This window comes from Vigna umbellata, chromosome 10 (genome assembly GCF_029865625.1).
Source record: "Vigna umbellata cultivar VRB3 chromosome 10, Vumbellata_1.0, whole genome shotgun sequence".
NCBI classification, from domain to species: Eukaryota; Viridiplantae; Streptophyta; class Magnoliopsida; order Fabales; family Fabaceae; genus Vigna; species Vigna umbellata.
The window spans coordinates 8287481-8304297 of NC_142174.1; the positions used below are offsets into that span (position 1 = coordinate 8287481).

Here is a 16817-nt window from a genome sequence, read left to right on the forward strand (position 1 = left end):
AAGATAAACTTGAAATTACAAATTAAATATTTTTATTTATAAATGCTGTATTTTTCAATGTATGCTTCTTATTTCGGCTTTGCTGTTTTCAAAATGGGTTCAAAGTACTAAAAACAACCTGAAATTTGAAAGGAACCTGACAACCTTGAGTTTTTATAGTTCACCAACTTCATAAAACTATTCGTTAAAAATGCATGTGGATGTTTTAAACATGAATTAATTATAATCTATATTTAAATTGAAATTACTTTTTTTAAGTAGTTTATTACTTCATGTCTTCCATCAACAAAATAAACCTTTCTACAGTTTTATTCCTGCACAGAGCTTCTATTAAAATGTTGTATGAGACATTTTCTCAAAAATCTTCATGCCTTCATCAACTTTCTTTTATAAACAAATACGCATGTACATTACCTATGTGACAACAGAAGACTCAAAAGTGAACCATGATAAAAGTTGAGTACTAGCGAATCATTATGATCACATGAAGGTAAAATTAAGAGCAAATGAATACAAGCATACATTTTTTTTTAATCAGCATAAGCACATGCAAATACAGTCAATATTTAGTGACACAGTTCATCACTTCACCTTTAATGAATATTCATGACTGTTCATCATTTTTAATCTCACACATTACATAATACAAATAATAATGTATTTCATCTTCAACTGTTGTTTTTTTTTTTTTGAAAACACAACCACACCTAATAAAATAGGGACACATTCATCTTCGACTGGGTAGAACAACATTTTTTTTTTCATTTTTGTAAACACAATCACACGTAATAAAATCGGGACACATTCATCTTCATCCATTCTTTATGTCTTCATCAATCTCCTCTTAATTTATGCAATATTGGAGACAGCAACAGGGGCTCAACCTAGACGAATTATAAAAGCAATTATACTTTCATAAAAGCCATTTAAAAAAGTTATAAATTAAACTATAGAAGAAGTAAAAGTAGTATTGTAGCGAATATCATGCTGTACAATAGTTTCATAAATAAAAATTAACAAAGAAATATCCCCTTAAATAGATATCAATAAAACATAAAATGACACTGATACAAAATTACTTACCAAATCTTACGTAACCATATGTTATGCTGTGAAAAACTGCTTCTAATTAATCATCACCTGCACGTACATAGAGCAAATGATAGTATCACTCATCATAGAAAAAAAGTTACCAAATTTTAGTAGCATTAGTTAATATTGATGTACCGTGGTCACTATCTCCATCGGCATCTGAATCTGAACTATTTCTAGAGGCATCGAGAGCCTATTTAAAACAAAAGAACGCATAGAAGTTAATCTTAAACACGATGCAGCTCAAGAAAACATTACGCTAAAAATAATGTTATCAATTCAGAGCACGAATAACTAGCCTTGTTTATGACTTTGTTACTGAATTCCCCTTCGAGAATTAGTTGAATTAAATTTTTCCATTGAAAAAAAGAGAATAACCTAGCTACTTATAAATTGTAGGTAAGAAAATGTAGAGTATTTTTTAATGAAAATGATGAATCATACCACTTGATAAAAGGAAATTAAAAAGAATGTTACAAATTAGCATACACCTAATTCTATGGAACAAATATTAAGACAAAAGTATGCATACCTCTTCTTCAAAATTTCTGTGCAGGGCAGAATTAAGATCAGTTTCCTTTCGGGGTCTCGCATATTCTGAATAGTACCACCTTGTCGGATTATCTATTTTGGTGACTGCACTAAAAGTTTTCATGGAGCTGCACTCGATGACATGGACTTCCTCTAAAGATGGAAAACTTAAAGTGAAGTTGCCAGCGCAAAAGCACGTCAGTTCTTTTAATCCTCTAAGATCCAAAACCTGAAGCCGCTCAAATATTATCTCATTCTCATCTGTTTCCTCCCTTTCTGTAGATACGATTTCTACAATTGATTTACAGTTGTTTATCTCCATTCTTTGAAGTTGACCCAAACTTTTGGCAGTTGAGGATGTAAACATATATGACAAACTATCACAACTTTCTACCTTTAAACATATCAGATTTGAGAAAGATACTGTGCATGCTACCAAGTTTTCCAAACTGGAACAGCTGATGACCTCAAAAGTTTCTAGTTTTCTGACAAAGGCATCGGTCCACGAGTTCTCTAACCCAATGGAAACTAGCTCTTCTAGGGACTCCAACCGTAATTCTTTCAGCTGTGATAGAAGTTCACAATTATTTGGTCTTTGATCGAAGAAAATCACTTTGAATGAACTACTACACACCACAAGCTTCTTTACATTTGGCAACTGTTGTAGAAATCCATAATCCGGAAATTCATCACACTCAATATCAAAACACAGACCGAGAACTTTTAACTTGTCTAAAAGATTTCTCTGAAATTCTCCGTCCACAATCATCTTTAATTCATTTTTACCCACTGTCAGATGCTCTAAGTTGGGTATAATTAGCTGCAACGAGAAACCAATAACCATGTAAAAGCAGGTTTGTACAGTCATAAATTCAACTCTGTAAAATTGAAATTGTGAACTTTCATGCCAAAATATTAAAATGTAATGCAAATTCTAGAAGAATGCAGAAATTCCTAGGATAGAAGAACTGAGATGTAATATAAGTTTTAGAATATTATAGAAAAATCTAAGATAAGAAGAAAAATAAAAAATATTCTACATAGATAAAAATCTAGGACATTTCACATAACTAGCATATTCTATAATAATCTATGAGTTTATAAATACCCATATACTCTACCATTTGAATGAAGCTAACATCTACTATAAAGACAACTACACCACTTTCTTTCAACTACTATTTTCACATTCCATTATCTCCACATTTTCTTTATATTCAATTATCTCTACATTTTCTTTATCCCATCAACTATTCCTTTCACAACCTTAAAATAGTAACACAAAATACCAAACAATTAGTGGAAAACTGAAACATTTCAAGATAAAATAAAAAATGTGTGAACAAGAGCATTTAAAAGAGAAAAAAGGATGAACTAGCCAGACGAAGTAGCTGCTCATAAAGCGGCAACCATTTTGATATTTATAATTAATTTTGAGAAGAAAAGTTTGATAAATGAGATGAATAGTGGTTTCTATAGGAAGAAAACAATGAGAAATATTTCGATGGTTGGTAGGAGATTGTTTACAAAGATTCAAGCACATTTAATGCATTATATATATTTGATACAAAGCATATGTGTGAGAATGTATATGTTATTGAAAAAAGAAGAAGCGCAAACCTCAAATGTTGGTGGTGCATCATCATGAATGCCATATATAGTATTATGCTTGAAGTTGGGCAAATCCAATAGTGTCAACGACGACACACAGGGGAACGTAATTATAGGATTTGTTCCTTCTCGATGAGCTGGATTAGCTTCTGTAACTTCACTACAAACGGTTTCCAGATTTGGCAGCTTCTGTAAAACCAATTTCTTCAGAAGAAAGGTAATTGATGTGTCTTTTGTTGTACATTTGATATCAAATATGGTTTTCACAGAATCACAGTTTTGAACTTCCAATGTTTCCAATTTAGATAATAAAGGAAGTAAAGTGAAAGATAACAGTGCATCTGATGAAATTTTGCATTTATTCACAATCAACGTTTTCATATAAGTGAAACAGAGGGGTATCTGCAGTGAGAGACACCATATCTCTTGTAGGTCTGCCCTATCTCTCAATTCAAGACTTCCTCCCATCTTTCCAAATCAGCACATGTAAATGAAAATATGAAAATATGAAATTAATGTTGTACAAGGATTATCAAGAATTCAGACTTTACAATGAAAATTGTTTCTACGGTCAACTTTCATATTTTATATATAGTTTTTATTTTATAATTTCTAGGTTATCCTTAAAAGCCTATAATATTGATTATAGTATATTTATTTTATTTTTATCATTTTTATTTATTTATTTGGATTACGGATGATTCATTTTATCTCTATTAATTACTTTAATTTAAATATCATACATATGTTTAAAAATGTGTTGTTTTTACATTATCCTAAATTTGTGTATAAATATGTTAAAATATAGAGTTTAATAAGAAATATTCCTTATGACAAATGTATAGCAATTAAAAATAAAATAAATATAAGCAAAACAATTTATTAATAAATAAAAATTTAAAATTAATTAAAAACATCCTTTATTAGTAAAGATACTAAATTAATGTTGAAATGGCATATACAAAATATCTGATTCTGTTCTATTTATTTATATTTATAAGTTATTTTAATTAATAAACTTACCATTTACTATGAATACGTTAATTAAGTTAAATTTAATTTAATTTGTATGGGTTATTGGGACAATGTTTAAACCATCAGTTTATCATAGTTTTTGTTAAATATGATTTTTAAAGTAATTTATTTGAACATAATTATGATTGAATAATAGATAATTTACATTTTGTTAACATATAAATGATTTTCTTTTTCAATGTATTTTTGGTGCATTTTATATAAAACTATTGGGAAATTTGTAAGATACAATATATTTTGTTTAACATGATTTAGGATAAATAAATAACTTTCCTATAATTAAAAATTATTTAATTTTTTTATTTTTATGTTGTATAGCTGTCTTTATAATTTTTGTTAGAGTTCTAATAAAGTAAAGTATATTTCTAAATAAAATAAAGGTGACAAATTACAAAAATATAAAAGTATCATTTATTAATATATATGTGTGTAAATATCTGATTGGATTGTCGGTGTTAATATTTTTAAAACCATAATAATCCCTCTATAAAACAATTTAATAACATGACAATTATGAAAGCCTTATTTAGTAATTTTTTACCTTATTTGTGAAAATAAAAATCATTTAACATACTACATAGTTTGAATTTGGGAGTTAGCAGAGTTTATTTGGAAAAACTTCTCAGTAAAAATTTTAACTGGAAAAAATATTGTATTTTATTTTTGTTTTCATTACTAATAAGTTTGACAAAGAAAAAAGCCATAAAGTCAAACTCTTAAAATATCAATATTGACCAATAATCAGACATGTATTTTAAATGTTAAATTAAAAATATTAAACACGTACCTCTCTCAGATATTTCTTCCTCATAGTAAAGTTGAGATCAATTTCCACTTGAATAACCTCTTCAAGTTTAACTTGGAACAACTTGCCTGCTATTATAGTACCCACACACAAAGTTATCATCTCATGGCAATATATTACTGACAGTTCCTCCAAAGATGGAAAACCTAAACTCCCTCTGTAGAACCTTTTGAGCTTTGATAACCTTATAAGATTCAAACAACTGAGTTGCGGAAATATTATCTCATCCTCAGATTCCTCCCCATCTTCCTTACACACTATCTCTTCAATTGAATTACACCATTCTATGTCCATTCTTTTGAGTTGACCCAAACGCTTGGATGTTGAGGATGTCAACAAATATGATAAGCTATCGCAATCATATACTTTCAAATATGTCAGATTGGAGAAAGAAACTGTGCATGCTACTAAGTTTTTTAAACTTGAACATCTAATGACTTCAAAGGTTTCTAAGTTTCTGACAAAGGAATCAGTCCAAGAGTTCTCTAGCCCAATGGAAACCAGCTCTCCAAGGGACTCCAACTGTAATACTTTCAGCTGCTGTAACACATTATCAGGACTTTCACGACAGAACATCTTCTTGAAGGAGCCATCACACACCACAAGTTTCTCTATATTAGGAACCTGTTCTAGAATTTTATATCGAAATACATCCGAACCCAAGCAGAGAGTAAGTGCTTTTATGTTGTGTAGGATGTTTCTCTTAAATTCTCCTTGCAAAATCATATCTACTCCACTTTCCCCCAATGACAAACACTTGAATAACTGAGAAAAACACAAGAAAAAGAGTGTAATTATTTTGATAACTAGAGATCCATCTCTTTTGTAGACATTGACATAAATAGCCTTTCATGATGCGAGATTCGTAATAAGTTATAGTTGGTGACAATTAACCACGATATGGCATCGTACGTGAAAGTTTAAGATTTTAGTTTTCACAGTAATTCGTACTACGAACAATGACAAACAATTAAAGAAACTGATGATTCCATATTTAATTTTTAGTTGAAGGGGAAGTGATAAAATAGTCGTACATACCTTTTCAGTTCCGACTTGATTCATGGTATGTGATTCTAGATCTGTAAAAATTTCACAATACAGTGAGTTGTAGTAAAAATACTTGAAGCTGGACAAACCCTGAAGTTCCAATGATCTCACAAAGGGACATGTAAGCTCTAGCTTTGTTCTTGGATCTATATTATCCTCTGCAAAAATAGTCATCAATCTTTTACAGTCTTTCACTTCTAGATATTTAAGTTTCACAAGATATTTGTCTTTTGATGGTGGAAACACACTTGTAAGGACTTCACATTCCTTAACACAAACTTTTTGTAAATGGTGCATGCTTAGAATTACTTGAGGATCTTCATTCCAAACATTCTTTAGTTTTGACAGATTGATTAAAGTCAATATCTTCAAAGAAAAAGGAAGGGTTGGTCCCACAGAGGTCACTTCTCTGTCTTGTGTTGTATATTTGACATCAAAGATGATTTTGACAGAATCACAGTTTCTAACTTCCAACTCCTTCAAATTAGTTAAGAAAGGAAGTAAATTGAACGGTAGGAGTACATCTGCTAAAAGCTGGCAATCATCCAGAGTTAGAGATTCTAAGAGACCGAAGTTGGAGTTTGGAATGCACCTTGAGCCAAGACATAACTCTTGTATATCTCTCTCACTCAAATTTGATATAATCTCCTACAAAAGAAATTAGATTTAGATTTTCATTTTCATCACATCCAAATTTGATTGAACTGTAAACTTTTGGAAATATATCTTTCATGATTATGAAAATGTTGATGAAATACATGCAAATAGGAAAAATACTAGCAAATCATAATAATAAAATAAAAATGAGGACTTACAAAATTAAGATTATAGAAAGTAACAGAATAGAACGAAGAAAACGATTTTTTATTAATTAACAAGTAACCTTACAATGAAAAGAAATTGAAGGAATAATTTCATTTATAGGTTTGATGATAAGATTCGCATTAGAGAACTAAAGATGTTTAAAATAGGCGATGTAGAAACGTTTCAAATATTTAAATAGGTTTCTCAATTAGGTTGTGAAATTATCTTAAAATCTTCGAACTTATTCTTAGTAAGTTTCCAAGCTTAACTTAAAGTTTTAGGATACAAAACTCATAAAATATAAGGGTTATGGAAACTTCTTGTTTTAGTAATGAAGTATAAAGATCTTTAGCTGAAGTATTCCATGTGTAAGTCCTTGTATTAGTGATGAAGTACCAAGATCTTTATGTAGAATATTCCTTGTGTAAGTCCTCTCCATGATGGATGGAGAGGCAATTATTTATATTCATTTAAATATAACTACGGGGTCTTCCTCCTATTTTTCCACTCCTAATTACATCGTGATTGTTTCTTTCCCAAAGTGATGGTGTGAATGAGGTATAGTTAACGGTCTAGGTTAATATATATAGCTTATATTAATTATCATGATTTGTTATTAAAGAGGGTATAATTATCTAGACAATATTATCCGTGATGGTAGTATTTGGATAACAATTCAAATTCATCCTTGTCTTGGGCGTATGGTAGTGGACTAAAGTGATAAAAAACTGACCTAACACAACTCCCTAATCTTAGCCTCAAGATTTATTTTAGATTATTTCACATTGTTACTCCCTTTCTTACTTTCTTCTCCATAGATTACCGCACTCTATATCCTTGGGTGAAACTAGATGTAGTTAGAGAAACTTGTATTTGTACATCCACCAAAAACCTCTAAACCCTTTTGTCATGCCTAGACATTAAGCTATTATGGGTTTGAAAACTATATTATTGTTGACCCTTGTCTTATTGAAGAATCAATCTCTATGGACTATAAAGATGACTCTCCCTTCGACTATATTTATGATACAATTTTTTCAAGCTCGGGTTGTGTCTTCCATTAGAAACTTTTAAGAAATAAATGATGAATGTTGTCCTTGTAACGTGTGAGAAGAACGTTGAGACTGAATGGGCAGAAGAAATAAGGGGAAAGGATGAGTTAGTTGGAGACTCAGGACACCTGGCACCTACTGCAGGAAATAATGGCAGACCACAGCACGTGAGGGAGAGAAAAGTGAGCACACGGTTGAAGGATTTTCAATGGGGAAATAAGGGATACAAAAGGGGAATGTAGTGGGCCTCTGGGAGGGAAGGCAAATGATTGAATTCTCTTTTTCTTTCTCTGGATGTAATTTCTTCTTTTGCTGAATACTTGACAGAGAGCACGTTGTACTCTGTATTTCCTTTCAATTAAAAGGCAAGACCGACCCTTAGTTGGTGGGTTTTGATTCTTTCGATTTCGGTGCTCATTTTCTGTGCGTTACTGTTGCATTGATTTCCTTTATGTTACATTGGTACTTTCATTCCACATGGCCGACACATCCTCTTCAAATGATCTCAAGCAAATATTGGACCTCATGCAGAAACGTGAAAGGGAGCATGCTGTAGAGATGGCAGACCTCTCCATTGAAGATTTGAAGGAGAACATGTCCCATGGTGGTACGAACTCTCGACATACCCACGACCCATTTCAGGTGAGAAATGTCAAGATTGATTTTCCCCGTTTCAGTGGCTCGGACGTTTTACAATGGATTTTCAAAGCGAGCAGTTCTTCGAGTATTATGCTACTCCTGATGAACGCAGTTTAACCATAGCATCCATTCATTTCGAGAAAGAGGTTGTTCCTTGGTACCAAATGATGTAACGCAATAACCCCATTGTGTCCTAGAATACCTTAGTTCGATCTTTAGAGCTTGAATTTGATCTTTCCCCCTTTGAATCACCTAGATCCACCTTATTTAAACTCACACAAACTGCATCTGTAAATGACTACTATGTGCAGTTTACAGCTCTAGCTAACCGTATTTATGGTGTAAGCAATGAGACCCTTCTTGATTGTTTCATTAGTGGGTTGAAACCAGACATCCGTAGAGAAGTCATAGCTCAAGCCCCAAACACAATCCTCAAAGCCATTTCATTAGCCCGATTTGAAGAGAAATACACCTTCAAACCTAGACAATACCCCATCAACACTTCCAGACACTCCAACCAAACCACACCACCTTCCAATAACCAATCCTACACCAATCCACCACAACAACCACTTCTCCCTACCCTAAACCAACGCCTGTCTTCCCAAACCATTAGAACCCATAATGTCAAAAGACTTTCACCTGCTGAAATGCAGTCCCGTAGAGAAAAAGGCTTATGTTACACATGTGATGAACGGTTCACAGCCACTCACTGCTTTCCTAATCGTCAATATTCTTTTATCCAAGGTACATATGAAGAGGAGGACAATACAGCTGCAAAGATTCCTGATTTAGGACAAAATCTAGAACATCATCTTTCCCTTAACGCTTTGAAGGGTGCTGCTGGTGTGGGAACGATGCGATTCACGGGTTCATTGCAAGGAATGACAATCCAGATACTCCTGGATAGTGGTAGTTCAGATTGTTGGGAATGGTATCAGAGCTATGTATTCCGCTGCTATTGTCATTAGAATAGTGTTGGTAAAATTCTGAGTATGCTCTGTGGTTGCGGTTTAATCCGATCTTTCGCATCAGAAAAGAGTTATTACTAGAAACGTTTGGTAGTGTGAAAGTGCTGTCTGGGAAAGTTCTGGCTAGGAAAGACTTGGTACTTAAGAGTGTCCGTTTGTGACCCACTTCTCTTTCCTGGGAACTTCTTGGTGCTTTACTTCACGGTCTACCTGTGTTGTTCCAGTAGACAATACTATTCATAGTGAGAAGTGCATAAGCCGGTTCTTAAAAACCATGACAACAAAATACGAGATAGAGAGGTTCAACGGCAACAATTTTGCGTTGTGGAAATTGAAGATGAAGGCAATTTTGAGAAAGGACAATTGCATAGCTGCAATTGAAGGAAAACCCGCAGAAATGACGGAGCAGAAGTGGAAAGAAATTGACAATAACGCCATCGCGAATTTGCACCTATCAATGGCAAATTCAGTGTTATCTAGTGTGGCGGAAAAAGAAACAGCAAGGGAGATTTGGGATGCCCTCATAAAATTATATGAGGTGAAGTCTCTCCACACAAGAATATTCGTGAAGAGGAAACTCTACACTCTCCGAATGAGTGAGTCCACAACGGTGACGGACCACATCAACCATTTGAACACTTTGTTTGCCCAACTATCAGCGGCTGATTTCAACATAGTTGAAAATGAACGCGCGGAGCTTCTACTGCAGAGTTTACCCGACTTGTATGATCAACTCATCATGAATATTATGAATAATAATATTGAAGGTAGTCTACACTTTGAGGATGTTGCCGGAGCAATTCTTGAAGAAGAATCCAGGCGAAGGAACAAAGAAGACATGCTGGAAAGTTCAAAGCAAACACAAGCTTTGGTGATGATGAGAGGAAAATCAACGAAATATGGGTCTAGTGGGAGTCAGTCCCATGATATATCTCAAAGTAAGAAGCATCTCAAATGCTATAATTGTGGTAAGAGGGGGCATGTTAAGAAAGAATGTTGGCACGGGAAGAGTGGAAGAAAGAACTCTGAGGCATCAACCTCACAAGGTTGTATGGCAAATACCTTAGAGGATGAAGATATTCTGTGAGAAAGAAGGGAGGTCTGGTAAGTCATAAAAGCTCAGAAGATCATGGCATATGCTTATGGGAGATACGTTGCAAAAGGCTAATGCAATGGTTACATCGACAAGTCAAGAAGAAGCGGTGTTGACGTGACATCGTACTTGGACAAATGTCAGAGTGAAGTTTGCAAGGCAGAACGTAATCTGTACCCGGGCTTAAACATAGATCGAGGTTTACTAGTTTGACTACCAGAAAAGAAAACACAAGAAGACTTGGTTCATTCTGATGTAAGGGAATCACCGGAGTTATTCCTAGGAGAAGCAAAGTTTATTCCAGGAGTTTGAGTGTATTACATCAAGAGGAAGTCAAATGTGTTGTTACCAGTTCAAGGAAACTAAAGCACAAGCTTGAAACTGGGGAAAGAATTAAGTGCTTGGATATGCTAACAATGTGAAGGGGTATTGCCTGTGAGTTTCACCGTTCACAAGGTTATTGTTAAGCAGGAATAAAATGATGCTCCAACCAGAAGGCTTTGAAGAACAAGAAAACTTGGTTTGTAGGTTGAACAATGGCTAGGGAGTTTGATATGAAGGACTTGGAACCGACAAACAAGATTTTAGGGATGCAAATTCACCGAGACAGAAAAAGATAGGAAGATTTGGCTTTCTCAGAAGTAAAACTTACTGAAAGTCTTGCGGCGCTTCAACATGCAAGAGTGCAAGCCAGTTTTACCCAATCTCCTATCAATCATCCTCAAGTATGAGTCCTAGCAATGAAGCGGAGAGGATGGAGAAGTCTCGAGTATCGTATGCATCAGTGGTGGACAGCCTTGTAATTGCTATGATGTGTACAAGACCCAGACATTGCACAAGCAGTGGGAGTGGTTAGTAGGTTCGTAGCAGGTTTTGGTGGAGAGCAGTGAAATATTGATCGGGTGTTGCATTGTGTTTCGGAGAATCAGAATTAGGTGTCAAAGGTTATTGGCAGGTTTACGTAAATTCGATTCTACTGAAAGTTTAATGAGCAACATGAAGGCAAAAATGGTGTGAAGATTTGATTAGTTTCATCAAAATCTTCAAGTGGGAGATTGTGAAGAATGAAGTCCCACATTGGTGGGAACTTCTAAAGTGGTATGGCATGGTGGTTATAAAAGAAACCCCTTGCCCCCTTTGTAACACATCCCATTCTCTCATTTGTTCTCTCCTTTCTTGTATTCTCATAATTTTGAGAAGTTCTTTAGTGAAAGAGAGAGTTGCTGTAAATTTCTTTCATTAGTATAAAATTTCCTTTTTGCCTATTATCAGTCTTTTCTTTTCTCTATTTAAGTTGTGTGTGCTTGTGCTGTATGACTGATACCCAACAGTGGTATCTGTTAGGACTTATACTTGAGGATGATTGATAGGAGATGGGGTAAAATTGGCTTGCACTCTTGCATGTTGAAGCGCCGCAAGACTTTCAGTAAGTTTTACTTCTGAGAAAGCCAAATCTTCCTATCTTTTTCTGTCTCGGTGTATTTGCATCCCTAAAATCTTGTTTTTCGGTTACAAGTCCTTCATATCAAACTCCCTAGCCATTGTTCAACCTACAAACCAAGTTTTCTTGTTATTCAAAGCCTTCTGATTGGAGCATCATTTTATTCCTGCTTAACAATAACCTTGTGAACGGTGAAACTCACAGGCAATACCCCTTCACATTGTTAGCATATGCAAGCACTTAATTCTTTCCCCAATTTCAAGCTTGTGCTTTAGTTTCCTTGAACTGGTAACAACACATTTGACTTCCTCTTGATGTAATACACTCAAACTCCTGGAATAAACTTTGCTTCTCCTAGGAATAACTCTGGTGATTCCCTTACATCAGAATGAACCAAGTCTTCTTGTGTTTTCTTTTCTGGTAGTCAAACTAGTAAACCTCGATCTATGTTTAAGCCCGGGTACAGATTACGTTCTGCCTTGCAAACTTCACTCTGACATTTGTCCAAGTACGATGTCACGTCAACACCGCTTCTTCTTGACTTGTCGATGTAACCATTACATTAGCCTTTTGCAACGTATCTCCCATAAGCATATGCCATGATCTTCTGAGTTTTTATGACTTACCAGACCTCCCTTCTTTCTCACAGAATATCTTCATCCTCTGAGGTATTTGCCATACAACCTTGTGAGGTTGATGCCTCAGAGTTCTTTCTTCCACTCTTCCCGTGCCAACATTCTTTCTTGACATGCCCCCTCTTACCACAATTGTAGCATTTGATATGCTTCTTACTTTGAGATATATCATGGGACTGACTCCCACTAGACCCATATTTCGTTGATTTTCCTCTCATCATCACCAAAGCTTGTGTTTGCTTTGAACTTTCCAACATGTCTTCTTTGTTCCTTCGCCTGGATTCTTCTTCAAGAATTGCTCCCGCAACATCCTCAAAGTGTAGACTACCTTCAATATTATTATTTGTAATATTCATGATGAGTTGATCATAAGAGTCGGGTAAACTCTGCAGTAGAAGCTCCGCGCGTTCATTTTCAACTATGTTGAAATCAGCCGCTGATAGTTGGGCAAACAAAGTATTCAGATGGTTGATGTGGTCCGTCACCGTTGTGGACTCACTCATCCGGAGAGTGTAGAGTTTCCTCTTCACGAATATTCTTGTGTGGAGAGACTTCACCTCATATAATTTTATGAGGGCATCCCAAATCTCCTTTGCTGTTTCTTTTTCCGCCACACTGGATAACACTGAATCTGCCATTGATAGGTGCAAATTCGCGATGGCATTATTGTCAATTTCTTTCCACTTCTGCTCCGTCATTTCTGCGGGTTTTCCTTCAATTGCAGCTATGCAATTGTCCTTTCTCAAAATTGCCTTCATCTTCAATTTCCACAACGCAAAATTGTTGCCTTTGAACCTTTGTATCTCGTATTTTGTTGTCATGATTTTTAAGAACCGGCTTATGCACTTCTCACTATGAATAGTATTGTCTACTGGAACAACACAGGTAGACCGTGAAGTAAAGCACCAAGAAGTTCCCAGGAAAGAGAGGTGGGTCACAAACGGACACTCTTAAGTACCAAGTCTTTCCTAGCCAGAACTTTCCCAGACAGCACTTTCACACTACCAAACGTTTCCAGTAATAACTCTTTTATGATGCGGAAGATCGGATTAAACCGCAACCACAGAGCATACTCAAAATTTTACCAACACTATTCTAATGACAATAGCAGCGGAATACTAACCAGCCTTGGTCACCAACACCAACCATCGGCTCTGATACCACTGTTAGGAGTATCAAGGGGGAGGTTTTTGATGGGGAAGTCAATGAGCAATGAGATGTGAGTCCAACCTTATAAGTAGTTGACACCACTCTTCATCCAAAACCTTAAGGCAATGAGTTAATGTGTCTTCCCACTTATAAACCACTCTACTTTCTCATTTCTCTCCAATGTGGGACTTAAACTCACACTTGGATTCCCAACACAGATAACTTCTTACAACCACTGATTGCTCATTGCCTAAAGCTTCCTGTGGAGGCTATGTCATCACTTCAAGTTATGGTAGGGAATGGAAATGCTATGTCTACCGAAGGAGTTATAAAGGAGATCCAAGTTAAACTACAAGGACATACACTCAAGCTTCCAATATATTTGTTAATAGTTTCTGGTGCTAATCTGAATTTAGGTGTTGCATGGCTAGCCACTATTGGACCACACATTGTTGATTACAACACCCTATCCTTATTATTGACTGCATGAGAGAAGGTGAAAAGAATGGGGTATTACCTAAGGTAGGTGGAAAAATAAGAAAAATAGATAATATTATTTAATGAGAAAATTAAAAGTAATTAATAATATGTAATATCTGCATAGTCTCTCACATTCCAATTTTTTTTTCAAATTTCCAACAACATTTGTTCTCTAATTTCCTAATAAGAGTGTTCGTACACATTTTGAAATCGAAATGCATCCAATCCTTTGTTGTAGTTGCATAAAAAATCATATCATGTTTTAGGATTCTTTCTCTTATCCTTTCCATCCTTCTTTTTAAGGGATTATATCTAATTTAACGTGTTATTTTTCTGATTTTGGGATCTCGTTTCAACAACAAATCCTAAGGATTTATTCCTTCGCTTAACCATTCCTTAATCACTACCACCACGACTGACGAAAAAGAAAAGGGATACGAAGGGGGAGCAGAAGCAAGAGACAAGTTTCTAACAAGAGCAACAACAACAAAAATGTTGGTTCTCCAAGCTTCAAGATCCTGCTCAAGTTAATCATTCATAGCGCTCACTCTCTCCTCTCCTCCCATTTTCATGTATGCCTTCCTCCTCCTCCAAGTTCCCACCATTTATTAACTTATTGATTGTTAAAGTCAATTGGAATATTGACATTATGTTAATTACCTGTGATTTTTTTCATTTTCGTGGTGGTGATCCATTTCATGATTGAATTATGATATTTTTGTAGTGCTTTTCATTTCGATTGTTGAGAGATGATGTTTGTGCAATTGGAGTTGGAGTCAATGTTGTAGTCGAATTGTCTAACAAATAAAATATAATTTTAGTTACTACTTTCATTTAAATATAAATATTTGAAATTGTTTCTTGAAAAGCAAGAAAATACTATAATGGGATTGAACAGTGTTTTAAATCTTTTGTAAAACAATGCTTAATAATTGTTTTATGAGTTAGACGATTTGATATAGTTGTTAGACGTATGTGTTTTTAGTAAAGCATTTTAGAAACACATTTTAAAACATTTTAAACAATGGAAGCAATAAAACGTATTTTTATATTAGTTCACTCAACCAGAACTATATACAGTCTTCCTTATAACTTTTTAAGGAGTTTCACTGATCTTTTTCAAATATTACAAACGAGTACAATCCACTCGTGATATATACCGAGTATTAGGAAAGAAAATGACAAACTCATTTTAAAAAATGAAAATACTAAACGCTTAGAAAAACTTAAGGAAGAAAATAATACTTTGCTCAAAGTGTTGAACAGAACTTATGAAGGCAATAAGCGTTTAGGTCTTTTAATAACAATGCAAATGGTCAACACCTATTGCTAGAGTTGCCAACTGTGATAACCTTAACTTCACATCTTGCAATTAGAGATGTGGTGTCATTTGAGATGCTCTAAGCCAAGTCACTATATGCAACTATTTGTATCTACAATAATAGCTAACTTACATGCTATAGTAGCTCAAAACATCTATCCTGACTATTCAAGGCTTGTAGTCAATATTGAAGAACTATCTGAAGAAGAACAAGATGTCTAAGATATAATTGAGATACCATTCAATCCTCCATCAACCACTACCTCTCCATCTCAACAAACACCAAGCCAAATTGTAGAAGACCATGGCCCTACCTACCAAACCCTGACTACCTACTGACCTAGCTTCTACAGCCCTATTGTAACATGTGTATGAACTCGTGGCATAACACTTTGCAAACACTATTGCAAAACTTAGTGCAATCAAGGTGAAAAGAAAGGTGAACATATATTTTTTCATGGAAGTGACCAACAACTTAAACACCCTATCCCATAGACTTTTTCATCTACCTGGTCTAACTACAAAACCATCACCACAACCACCTTCAACCCAACAACTTCTACCTCCTTTATCTTCCTTTGAGCACTAATCAATATCATCTAAAGGGAGATTAAAGCATTTAAAAGCTCAAGGAGTCTAGAATTTGTAGAATATGTTTTTCTCTTATACATTTTTGTTAATTGCTCTGATACATTATCTTTGTAAGATGCTTTAATTCATTCATCACTCTATCATATATGCTCTTATCATTAAATTAATGCTTGCAATGATATGCTTAAACGTCTGTTCTGATTGTATGATGCATTGCATATGTCTAAATGATTCTGACTTATAGAAGTCATAGATCATTCATAGCATACTTGGTAATATTCCTCTAATCAACATCTTTGGTCTAATAATTATGTTATGCCTTTACTAAGTTAATTTGATAACCACCTTGATAATTTTTGTTCTGAACCCTTTCTGACCATTATCCAATAAGAGGGAGAATTTTAATATGCTAAATGTCGTAAAAAATCATATGATAAAGGGAAGAATATGCTAAGGGGGAGAAAACTATTAAAGGGGATAATATGCTAAACACTAGAGAAATATAAAATCTAAACAGAGA

The 16817-nt window shown here is 34.5% G+C and overlaps 2 protein-coding genes across 3 annotated transcripts; both read right to left on the bottom strand.

The window, feature by feature from the left end:
- Positions 1-641: 641 nt before the first annotated feature.
- Positions 642-3697, bottom strand: LOC148191805 (uncharacterized). 2 transcript variants are annotated; one of them, XM_088100760.1, is made up of 4 exons: positions 3244-3697; positions 1625-2443; positions 1084-1140; positions 642-884 (listed from the first exon to the last, which is right to left on the bottom strand). In XM_088100760.1, exons 1-3 carry the CDS (start codon positions 3613-3615, stop codon positions 1126-1128), a joined length of 1206 nt encoding a protein of 401 aa, XP_087956886.1. In that variant the 5' UTR covers positions 3616-3697; the 3' UTR covers positions 642-884; positions 1084-1125. The 2 variants fall into 2 exon arrangements, 1 of the variants encoding a protein (XP_087956886.1); XR_015782664.1 differs by lacking the exons at positions 1625-2443; positions 3244-3697 and adding an exon at positions 1228-1306.
- Positions 3698-5044: 1347 nt separating this feature from the next.
- On the bottom strand, positions 5045-6765 carry LOC148191806 (putative disease resistance protein At1g62630). Its single transcript, XM_088099967.1, has 2 exons — positions 6113-6765; positions 5045-5839 (listed from the first exon to the last, which is right to left on the bottom strand). Exons 1-2 carry the CDS (start codon positions 6416-6418, stop codon positions 5045-5047), a joined length of 1101 nt encoding a protein of 366 aa, XP_087956093.1. The 5' UTR covers positions 6419-6765.
- Positions 6766-16817: the final 10052 nt, after the last annotated feature.

What these genes read in the sequence shown, in the direction of transcription:
- LOC148191806 (XM_088099967.1), bottom strand. Translation starts at nt 6,418, where the DNA reads ATGCACCATTTACAAAAAGTTTGTGTTAAGGAATGTGAAGTCCTTACA. An exon ending in ATCAAGTCGGAACTGAAAAG is followed by an intron (nt 5,840 to 6,112) that starts GTATGTACGACT and finishes TGTTTTTCTCAG; the next exon opens with TTATTCAAGTGTTTGTCATT.
- LOC148191805 (XM_088100760.1), bottom strand. Translation starts at nt 3,615, where the DNA reads ATGAAAACGTTGATTGTGAATAAATGCAAAATTTCATCAGATGCACTG. An exon ending in ATGCACCACCAACATTTGAG is followed by an intron (nt 2,444 to 3,243) that starts GTTTGCGCTTCT and finishes TTCTCGTTGCAG; the next exon opens with CTAATTATACCCAACTTAGA.